This window comes from Notamacropus eugenii, chromosome 5 (genome assembly GCF_028372415.1).
Source record: "Notamacropus eugenii isolate mMacEug1 chromosome 5, mMacEug1.pri_v2, whole genome shotgun sequence".
In the NCBI taxonomy this organism is placed as follows: domain Eukaryota; kingdom Metazoa; phylum Chordata; class Mammalia; order Diprotodontia; family Macropodidae; genus Notamacropus; species Notamacropus eugenii.
Genome location: NC_092876.1, coordinates 300,487,027 through 300,499,270, shown reverse-complemented (window position 1 = coordinate 300,499,270; position 12,244 = coordinate 300,487,027). Strand labels below are relative to the sequence as shown.

Here is a 12,244-nt window from a genome sequence, read left to right as displayed (position 1 = left end):
ACCTGAGTTCAAATCTCACCTCAGACACTTGACACTCACTAGCTGTGTGACCTTGGGCAAGTCACTTAACCCCAACTGCCTCATCCTGGGTCATCTCCAGTCATCCTGATAAATATCTGGTGACTGAATTCAGACGGCTCTAGAGGAGAAGTGAGGCTAGTGACCTGCACGGCCTTCCTTCATTCAAAAACAAAGTCAAGTGCAAGTCTTGTCATTATTTCTCTGAAGGCATGGTCTTCTTCGGCAATGAAGGATGAACACACATACCCAGCCTCCATCTGTCACCTGAACCCCTTTCCCACAGCAGAAATCACCCATCAGGCATTTCAAACTACACGTCCCATAGACTTATCAAATGCAATAGGATGAAAACAGAACTCATTTTTCTCCTAAACCCACTATTCTTCCAAACTTCCTCATTTCAGCAAAAAAGAAAACCAGAACTCTCATTATCCTTCCTGTTTCCCAAGTTCATAATGCTAGCATTACTGTTTCTTCCTTGACCTCACAAATCCAACTAGTTTCCAAATTTGGTCATTTTTACCTTTATATCTCTTGAATTCATCCCTTCTCAATACTCATATAATCATCAACCTGGTTTATGCCCCCTTCCCTTCTTTCCCAGACCATTTCAATGACCTCTTTATTAGCCTCCCTGCCTTGTTTTTCCCTACACCAATCCATCCTTCTCACAGCTGCCTAAGTGATTTTCCTTAAGCACAGGTCTGATCATATTACTTCCTTCCTTCCTTCCCCCCAAAAGTTCCAGTGGTTTTCTGTGGCCTCCAGAATAAAATAAACAACTCTCTGGCACTTAAAAGTCTTCCACAAGGTCTCCTCAAACTACCTTTCCAGCCTCACATACATTACTTAACTTCTTCCTCTACTGTCCAGCCAAATGGTGCTTGTGGTTGTGTCAAAGCTGGTACCCAATCTCCTATCTCCATGAGCTCAGTCAACAATGTATTGAAAGAGAAGGAATGATTAGCTAAGTCACATGGATTTGTTTATAGAAGCATAGGACTTCACGATAGCGAGGCAAGACCAGGTCAATGACACCGAAAATTGCAGAAAGTTTATCGCAGAGGAGTCCAGACTTATTGATTGGTGCAATTTACAACAGGAAACAGGAAATGGTATAATTTAACACTAAAGACTACGAAACAAATTAGAATTTATTAAATAATTAGAAATACATAACCAAGTAGAATCAGCATCTCACTATCATTCATTAGCTGAGATAACAAATTCTTGTATAAAGATCCTTTACATAAGAAATCCCAAAATATTCTTGATAATTCCACAAATAAGTGGTAATGAAACTGAATAATTATTGTAGATAGAATTGTTGCCTACACTGATCTTCACATGATACTGATCCATGAAAATAAGAGAAGCAAATACTCATAATTTTCAATTGATATGGAAAAATAAATATTCAAAATCTAGAGACCTATCCCTGTGGGAATAGGATCAAGTATTTATCATGTCATCCAATCTCCTCCTTGAATTGTCTCAGAGATGCTTTCCATGAGCCTGCAGAAGATGATTCTATCCTAATACTCTAATTCAACAAGTGGATATTTTATCCATTTTTGCAATAGTCAGGAGAATTTAGGGTTAGATCTGTGTTTTCATTAATATAAGGAATTCCCTGTGGAGACACAACTCAATCAATACAGATGGGCATCGGTTCTGCAGTTTAAACTCTTCAAGAATTGTCCAGGGCACACTTGACTGAGTTAGCCAGGATAACACACCACTATCTGTGAGAAGCAGGAGTTCAACTCAGCTGGACTCCAAGGCTTGATCTCTATATATTATGCCGCACTGCCTCTCCACAGAATAACGAATATTAAAGAATAGTAACAGTACAGCAATCTGTTTTGAGACCATTACTATCCAAACTCCATTGATAACAAAACTAACAGCAACAATAATGATAATTAAGAAGTACAGTATAGCAAAGAAAAAGCTAGCCTTAGAGTCTGAAAGATTAATTGACATATATGTCAATTAATATATGGGTAAGTCTCTTAATTTCTTAGTTCCCCCCAGCAACTGTCTAATGCTACAAGCTATGGAACAGTTGTATGTCTACAGATCTGTTGTCTATAAGAGGAAAGGTTTTCCATATCAGGAGTTCCCCATACTAATGAAATCATTGTTTTTCAGTTATGTCTAACTCTGTGATATCATTTGGTGTTTTCTTGGCAGAGATACTGGCTTGCCATTTCATTCGCCCACTCATTTTACAGATGAGGAAACTGAGGCAAATAGGGTTAAGTGACTTGCCCAAGGTTGTAGAGTTATTAAGAGTCTGAGACCAGATCTGAACTCAGGTCTTCCTGACTCCAGTCCTGGTTCTCCATCCACTGTGCTACCTAGATGCCTTAATGAAATGAAATCATAGGTCCAGACAATAACAACAAAAATAGATGACATGAAGTCACAGGTTTATTCTCTTTCTGTTTGTCTATCTGTCTACCTATCTGGCTTTAGGATTCATAAAGCAACACACACATACATACGTACATATACACACATACACACATATACACACATACATACATATACATACATTATATATATACATATGTGTGTGTGTATATATATATATATATATATATATATATATATATAAAATATCTTTTGAGTCTCAAAGAACCCAGTGACTAGAAAGAGGAGGTATTTAGGTATTATTTTTATTCCCATTTTATTGAGAAGAAAACTGAGTAACAGAGAACAGGAGACAGCAAGTGTCAGAAGATTCAAACCCAGATCTTGCTCCCCATCCTGGCATTCGTTCTGCCACGCCACATTACCTTTTCCTATATGAAGGGCAGCACATAACATGCAGAATCATGTTAAACTGACTTGGCATAAACCATATCATGGCAAGTGATTTTGCCCATTATTGGCAGCTATTAAGCACCCGTTACATACTAATGAAGGCATGCAGCTACGTGTGAACATACTTTATCTCAGGGTTTCCCACTCTTAGGGAGTAAAGACGGCACCAAGAGAATCTGATTCTAGGTAACTAAAGGAAAACAGAATGATGTTTTACAAAAAATCTCATACATAATATCATAAGTTTTTAGTGAATCTGTTTTTTCAAGTCAGAGCTAAGCAGCATGATCTCACTATCATGGAAGTTTGCAATGATGACAAATCATGAAAGTCAACTAAATGATACTCATTTTCCAAAAGAAAGAGATAACCAGGAACTCAGAATCCCTCGGCCTGTTCAGTGGGCTTGTATGAACAAAAACCTAGACCTGAAGTAATAGCTGGCAGCAGTAACATAGTCACACTTCATACACATGCTTATAAAAGGCTGATCATCCACAAAGTGGGGGAGTTTGGCATCAATCATCAAGCATTTATGAAGTACTCGCTCTGTGCTAGGCACCTCAAAAGTCAGGTAGTACAACCCATGCATGGAGTCAAGGCAAGAAGTACTTATTAAGTGCTTAGTGTGTGCCAACCGCTGTGCTAAATACTGGCAATACAAAAAAAGGGAAAACCAGTCTCTGTCTTTAAGGAGCTCACAATTTTTCTAATGGAGGAGTTGGGCATGTTAGCACAAAGCTACCTGGGAGGCTGAGGCTTGCAGATCTCTTCAGTTTGGAAATTCTGGGGTAGGCTAAATGGATTGGTACAGTACATCCAACACCAATATGTGAATCTCTGCGAGCAGAGGACCATGAGGATCCTGAAGGTAGGGAAAACTTGTCTAGGCCTTCAGTGACAAAGGCCCAGACATCCATGACAATGAGCAGAGAGGCTGCTGCTCTTCCAGCCTGGGTGACATGGAGAAACCTAGTTTCAAAAGAAAAAAAGATGCAAACGACATATACAGAATAACTTGGAGGTAATCTTGGAATGAAGGCAATAGTATTAAGTGGGACTGGGAAAAGCTTCTTACAGAATGTGGGATTTTAGTGGAGAGGCGGCTTAGATTTTACCTTTGGTGGCTTCAAGAGAATTAAGAAGATAGAAGGTAGGGAGAGAATTTCAGGTATGGGAGGGGCAGCTAGGGAAAAAGTCTGGAATCAAGAAATGGAGGAATGAACAAGATTCTCCTCAACAATATATCCAGTAAGGAATCATCCAGCTTTTGCTTGAACACCTTCAGTGAGAAGGAAATTTTTGTCCCTCAGAGCAGTCCAATGCCTTTGGGGATAGGTCTAATTGTTAGAGAACTTTTCCTTTTTTAAGCTCTCTCTCTCTCTCTCTCTGTGTCCCTCTCTTTCTGTCTCTCTCTCTCTCTCTCTCTCTGTCTTTCTCTCTCTCTCTCTCTCCCTCCTTCCCTCCCCCTCCCTACCTTTCTTCCTCTTTTTCTCCCTCTCTCTCTCCAACTTGTATCCATTGCTCCTAGTTTTGATGTGTGAGGCCATGCAAAACAAATTTAATCTCTGTTCAAACATGTAAAGGTAGCTATATCAAGTCTCTGCCCCAAAGTCTTTGCTTTTCCAAACTAAACATCCTCAGTTCCCTCAGTTCAAGACCTTTTCACCACCACCACCCCCTTTTCAGTGTCCTCTCCCCTATCTGTGGTCCAACTCCCCTGAACTTTAGGCACAGAGTGCTTTCATACTGCAATACTGTGTGGGCTGGCTAATAAAAGTATCCTTTCCAGACTTCCCATCCTAGCAACGCCTAGCAAATGCATATGATTTGGATTTGTCTGTCTAAGGTATGCTTTCAACTGTCACTAGGGAAGGTTCAAGGCAGGAGTTCTTAAACACACACACATACACACACATATACACACATACACATACACAGACAGAAAGAGGTGGAGAGGACAGGGCAGGGCAAGAGAGGACAGGCGAGGAGAGATGGACCATTTTCACAGTGTGGTAAAAAATAAGGACTGCTTCTCAGAATAATGCTTTACCACCCACATTCATAACTGGAATAAATGCTAAATTTAAGTAAACATTTAGCCCCCCAAAAAAGATGTATTTTTTTCTCATCCAAGTTCACAGAGTCCCTAAAATCTATTCATGTGATCCATCATGAACTCCTGCTACAGACCTTTAATTAGGGAATATTATATATCTTATCCATGACTGATGATGATGATGATGACATCTCAACACTCTATGATTTACAAAGTACTCATATGTTTTAACCCCACTTGATCCTCACAATGCAGTCCTATGAGGCAGGTAAAGCAAATGTCATTATCCCCATTTGATCAATGAGGAAAACCAGATATATCAAGTTTAAGCGGCTTGCTTAAGGTCACCTGAACCCACATCTGCCGATTCTAAGTAGAGCAAGCTTCCTTGCCCTCTTTTTTCCAGAAGCTTACTAATAAAGGACAATGCCATAATCCTAAAGTCAATGAAGGTCATCAATAACAATCTATTTAGGGAGTTCTATGGAGGGCAAGGAGACCTTCCTGGTGCCAATTCTAATCTTATGGTATGAGCAGTTATCAATCCTTGCTATGCAAAATACAGTCCTTATGACTATATTTGCATACCAAAATTACTTTACATTCCTATTTTTGATTGATGGTGACAAGCAGGTGAGGTAAAACATCTTTGAATGTCTGCCCTTTGCTCCTACCCAGTCCTCTCTAATGCCTCATGCAAGCACACACTTTTCACCTCCTTTCTGTCTGGAGTCAGAGAGAACTAGGAAACACACTAGAGGCAGTATGTCCTATTTGGGGGAAACAAAGAGTTTAGACTAAAACAGTGAACTTGTGCACTGGCAAGGTGTTGCTTAGTGTATAATTCACACGGACCCACACCTCTGTGTGCGCATTCAGAGCTTGAATCTAATATTCAGAAAAGGATCTGGCCTGATGCTGGGCTCTATGCTAATACCTTTGACAATTCCCAGATATTCCCTTCTTTGACTAGTTGGAGAGGCGAAGACCACAACCCCCGGAGAGGGCATTACTATTCTGGAGACTCAGAACACAACAACTCTGTCTACAGTGTCTGGAATTTGTGATTTACAAAATCTAACCCTGGAAGAGGAAAAAAATAGAGCTACATCTCTATTTCACTATCTGGGTCCACAGAGAAAGCAACAACCCACTTCATTCCATTAACTCTTTCTCCCTGTGAGCGGGGAATTGGCAAAGATCAGCTGAAACAATGCGGCCCAAAGAGGGAAAAAGTTGGTGAAGTTCTGAGTGAGAAATAGCTGAGTCTCTCCACAGACAGGCTCAATCTCCATGATAGTAAATATCCAACCAGATGGTGGGTTTTCAAAAAACAACTCACATCTGCACAGAAACTGTAAAGAAAAAGCATAATATTCCATTAAACGAACCCACATACCTAACTCCAAATTTCAGGAGTCAAACTGGCTCTTTCAGAATTGTAACTACATAGATTCTTATTAGTCTGGTCTATAACATGAGGATAAATGTGTGATGGGAGTGCTCTATATAGAGGCCTTACATTTAGCAACAACTGTACAGTGGTGTTTTTGTGTAGGGTGATGTCTCCTTTAGATGGAATTACAGTAATTATATATAATGTTGACAGATTATGACGTTCACCTATTAAGATACTAGACAAACATTCCTATAATTTGCTGCCTTTTGAGTTTGTAAAAAATAAATGAAAGAAAATCCCCAGAGATGCTGCTAATGGGGTATCTGGAATGGTAGTTTCAAAGGCACAGGGTTCAGGAAATAACAGTCAAAGAATAATGCTTTTTAAGCCAAAACATATAAAGCAGTAAATGAATATTTTAGTACTTACCACAAGACTGCTGTCTAGAGACAACCTTTTTCCAAAGTCCCTTTTCTCGAGTTGTCTTTTCCCCTCCATGGATGAAGGTATTTATTTTCCTTTGTGATTTATAAGAAATCTCAGGCTGTTTCCAGGGTCACTGAAAAAAGGGAACATGTGTTTTACTATCCACGTTAACATTTCTCGGACATTCGTTATTAACTCTCTAAGCAGACACAAATGGTAAGTAGAGAACTGGGGTTTTTGCAACCCCCACACCCTTGAGGGGTTGCTAACATTGGAGGCTGACTTTATTGAGGCCCCAGTGTTTTTATAGGTTTTGTTAACAGAGCTGGGGAATGGGTTTGCAGGGCTAATCAGCAGACTGTGGAAAAAAACAAACAGTCCATTTCATGCCACACTTGTTCCACACCAGCTTCTTTCTATTGGCATGACTCACTCTGTTACTATGTACATGGATGCTTTCTGCAAATTCCATGAAATCAAATTGACAAAACTGTCCCATACAACTGATAATTTAGTGAGCTCAGATTACCTGCGTCTCGTTGAAGGGAGAAGCAAAATACTCACACCCACCCCCAAATGTTAAATTCATCATTAAAATTGAAGTTTTCAAATTCCATTCCTTGTAATTCTTTGATGAGTGTCATCTGATATACTCCTTTGCAACTGCTAGACTGAGGAGGGGGAAAAAACCAGACAGTATAATTATCAACAACAAATATTTACCCAAAGACCTCTTCCTGAACTTGGTATCAGAAGACCCCTGGGTTCAAATTTTGACTCCACCACTTACTGGATATATGACCATGGATAAGTTACTTAACCTCTTTCAGCCTCAGTTTCCTCATTTGTCAAATGGGGAAACTCACACTGGCAACAAATCTATCTCAAGGGATTGTTGTAAGGAAAGAACTTTGCAAACCATAAATTGCTAGAGATGAGTTTAATTTAAACTGTTATCATTATCTTACCAATTTTCAAAGATTAAAATAAATTAGAATTCATTTCACATTAAAACTCTACAAAACATAATTTAATCTTTCTTGATTATCCAAAAGGCACTTCTGGATCTCAGAGTAGTCACAAATTTGAATAATAATGGTATTGTTGATACAAGCATACACCCAGTTAACAGATATTTCAAGGTAAATGTGTGCCAGATAAATGGATTTTTATTGGAAATTTAAATGTGTTATAATAAAATAATAATAATGCTATCATCTCCAATGTACACAGCATTTAATTATTTACACCTTAATCTACTTACATCGTTTTATTTTCTTCGTCCCACCTTGAGTAAGATAGTTAGGTGTTAATGCCAAATAGTAGGCCCCCTTGGAGACAAAGCCTGTTTTTCATATTTATATTGCCAACCCCTAGTTTGGCACACACTGAGAACTTCATTGAGGTTTGCTGAACTGGACTATTTGTTGAACTCCCATTTTACAAATAAAGAGACTGAAACCCAGACACACTAATGACCAAACCAAAGTCAAACAGTAAATGTTAAGTCTTGAATTCAGGTCTCTGGATTCTCTTCATTCTTATTCTCAAAGATCTTCCATTCTAAGACACAGACATTGGCTCATTCTCTTTCCTTCTTTCCTACCATTTGTTTGCACGAGCAAAAATACTGAAGAAAATCAAGGGAAGAACCAATTATAAGCAGCCATGGTAAAAATGCTAGCATGGTTAAAAGAAAACCAAACCTCCAGCTTGACTGTTCTCCCTGACTACAACGTGTCCATCTAAATACTATTCCCAGATTTATTTTTCTAAAACAACTGTTTCATTATGCTGCTGTCCTGTTCAGGCCCCCATGGTTCCCCATTGCCTGTAAAATAAAAATTCAAATTCTTTATCCTAATAGTCAAGGCCATTTCTCTCCTATTCATTCCAACCAGGCAGTTTCTTTAATGTCTAAGATTCCAGGTTTCAATGGTTAAGTACTGATGTAAATGGTAGAAATTGCTGGTGTCACACCAGGTTAGATTAAAAGGAGGCTACCTGGGAACAGGGAAACCTCTCAACATCCCATAAATCATGACTCCTGACTACATATAAGGCAGGTTCTTTACCACCTCCACTGGTGACTCTTTTCATGGCACACTTGTTTGCTGCCTACAGTTAGCCACATGAACACAGAGAGAGCAACATAATAGCAACAAGGAACTGGGCAACCATAGGCAGACATGTTTATCTACAGCGGTTTCTTTCAAGGAAACTGACAATCATTCTCAACACAAAATATATACATTTCTGATACTGGGAGATGCATCCAGGACCTTTTTACTCTAGACTTGAATTCTGTGATTAGCTCAATTACAATTGCAAAGTTCTTTCAGAAGCTGAAAGTTTGCACCAACATCACTGGATGAAAAAGCCAATTTCTGTGTCTTTGACAACTTATCCAGTATCACAATCATCCCTTGCCTCAATTTCATTAATGTCTCATCTTGTTGTCCCTCACCTCAGAGTTCCCGAAATATCCTCCCAAACTCTAACTTATGAGGTGCTTACCCATAATAACATAAAATTAAGACAGAAAAAATAGGGCAACCCCTCCCAAACAGTATGATAACATTTGAATTTTTTACTTAACAAACCCACCAATAAATAAGTATTAAGCACCTACCATATGCAGGAACTGTGTTAGGTACTAGTGATCAAAGACAACAAAGAAACCCTGCCCTTGAGCAGGTTATAATTTATAGAGGCAAAAAAAAATAGAAGTATATTTAAAATATAAGCAAAGAAATTGGACCTGTGATATTGGCGTAAGGCAGGGACTGGAAAACTATAGCCTGAGAGGCAGATCTAGCCCACTACCTATTTCCCCTGAGTTGAAAATGGGTTTCATAAATCATTGCATTTAAAAACGCAAAAATCTTCCTTATATTCCATTTCAGTATAGCTTTGGTAGTACAAAAACAAGCTGGGTGTGGAAGTGATAACCTTGTCTGCCCCTTAATATTAGAGTTGCTAGAGCACTGAAAGATTAAGAGACTTTGCCAGGGTCACAGAGCTAATAAGCATTTGAAGCAAGACACATGGATCTTCCTGGCTCCAAAGTCAGCTCTACCCACTACATGATGATGCCTCACTATTAAAAATGAATATAAAATAAATATGTCATTATGGCAGGAAGGCATGAGCAACTAGAAGGATCCAGAAAGGTCTCAGGAGAGCTGTGCTGGGAAGGTAACACAGATTTTTTTCATTTAAGAAATTTTTTTCTAGCATTTTCTCGGCAAACACTATTAACAAAGAAACGATCTTTTTATTCTGTTTCACAGTTGATATTAACCTGAGGAGACAATTCAAAACTCTCTTCCTCATCGATGAATTTGAGGACTTGGTCGACCTTGAAGTCTTAGACAAGTAGCTCACCTGACTCTCTCCCACTCTCCTTTCGTCATCAGCTCAGCTACTTTTCATCAGCTATTTTCCCATAAATTTTCACTACTTGACAGTTAACCTCCTTGAGAAAGCAGCCAAAACTGGTACCTCTACTTTCTCTTTTCATTTCCTTCTAAACCTTCTACATTCTGACTTCTGACCCCTTCATTCAACTGAAAATGCCCTTTCCAAAAGCTAGCAATGAACTCTTCACTGCCAATTCTAATGACCTTTTCTCAATCTTTGACCTCTACCCAACAGTTGACATTGACTCAGATCTTTTTATACATCTTTCTCCCCACCACATACACTGTGATCCAGCTACACTGGCATGCTTTCACTCCCCCTCAAACACCCCTCTATCTCCTGTCTCCATGATTCTGCCCTATTACCCACGCCTAGAATGTTCCGACCCAGTACTTCTGCCTGTTAGTTCCTGCAACTTCCTTCAAACTCAAATCTCAACTTTCACAGGCCTTTCTCAATCCTTTCAGCTATGAATACCTTTTTCTTTCAAATTACTTCCATCTACTCAGTTTTTGTCTTATTATTACTACATATATGTCTTATTATATATTACTCAACATATGTATCTTATTATTTATACTTGTTTCCTCTACTAGAATCTATCCTCCTGAAGAGCATGGGATATTTTATTTATTTGCTTTTCTTTGTTCCCCTATAGAGTATTTAGCAAATACTTATTGATGAACTGATTTCTTATATCACCAGGTTAAAGAGAAAACAAATGTATGACTAAAGCCAATATTCTTGGAAAGTTCACCTCACCCACTTCTGGTAGTGAGAATGGAAGTGGTCAGCGACCTGATAAAAGAACAGGAAATTAAGCTTTCTTTCGAAAGACAATGACTTTAGATTATTTTCTTTACAATTCTATTGCTAGCTAATGAAACTTTCACTTCCAGATATTTAAAACTCTGAGTTGGTCTAAATAAACTCTCTTGTAATTTTCTTTGCAGTTTAAATGGTCCAAAGCTTTAGATAGGCCTTTTTAAACATTTCTAATGATACCAATAATTCCTATTTGCACTTAAATTTTATTAACAGGCAGCAAAGTATTCAAGTAACAATAATTGAATAATACTATTAAAGGAAGCCTTCAAGGCATATTTCCCACCCTAGAGTCTATATGTGCACATTTTGATTATAAAATAAAGACAAATCTTCTATCCAAATTGATTTCCATTTTCCTGATTTATGATTCCTCCCCTGCTTTGAAATATCAATTGGATAACCAGAAGATTCTTTAGGAAAACCTACATTTGACCCTACCAGGACAGACAAGGTTAAATCAAAGGAAGGGCTAACTTCTGGACAGTGACTCAGACAGAACAAGGTAAGACCTAATCTGCTTTTTAATCCTCTACCCTTCACTCTATCTCCCATCCCCTCCTCTTTGTGAGTCTTCCAATATGCCTGTGGGAAGAAAGTGTCAGTTTAGGCTACAGTGTAGATTAAGCTGTGTGACTGGTCCTTATTCCCCTATAAAGGCTACTTAAATACCCAAACTCAAAACCTGAAAGGAAAGGATGTCCTGAATGTAAATACCGCCTCTTAATCACTTACAGATCCTCTCTATATCTTTAATGTTATTCTCTCAAAAAAATGTATGAAGCCTTGTTTAAACAAAACAAAATAAACCCCTTATGTATCGGTGGGAAGACATGTTAGATCTACATTCTAAATAGTTTTTCTACTAATTTTTGTTTCACTCAGGATGAATTATTGTTCTATAATAAATAGGGGCTCAAAGTTCAAAGATTTATATAGAGTCCAAAGGACTCTATGACCAGGGTTCAATATTTACAAAATTCATTCTCCATTTCCACATCTCTCCATATGCCTCATTCCTTCCTCAAATTAAAGAGTGAAAATATTCTAAGGGAAGGGATTCTGGGTTTGAAGAGAAGAGTGATGTGTGTGTATGTGTTTTAATTTTGTTCCCCATTACTTACAATTACTAATTTGACTATTTGGGACCTAAATTCCCTTTTGACAAACCATCCCATTCCATTCAACTGAACATGTATAAGCACAGATTTATTTATGTATTCATGTTGGGTTTTATTAGAAGACACACAGGATGTTTT

General features: G+C 38.4%; 1 protein-coding gene across 9 annotated transcripts in view; it reads right to left on the bottom strand.

Moving 5' to 3' along the window:
• NCKAP5 (NCK associated protein 5) overlaps positions 1 to 12,244 on the bottom strand; it is a 1,146,457-nt gene that overhangs the window by 955,275 nt on the left and 178,938 nt on the right. For 5 of the 9 annotated variants that reach the window (XM_072613277.1, XM_072613276.1, XM_072613278.1 and 2 more), the window contains exon 2: positions 6,741 to 6,870. In XM_072613277.1, the coding sequence (XP_072469378.1) occupies positions 6,741 to 6,809 (69 nt within the window). In that variant the 5' untranslated portion in view covers positions 6,810 to 6,870. Of the gene's footprint in view, positions 1 to 6,740; positions 6,871 to 12,244 lie in introns of those variants that run through there. The other 4 variants (XM_072613273.1, XM_072613281.1, XM_072613284.1 and 1 more) reach the window with 2 other exon arrangements.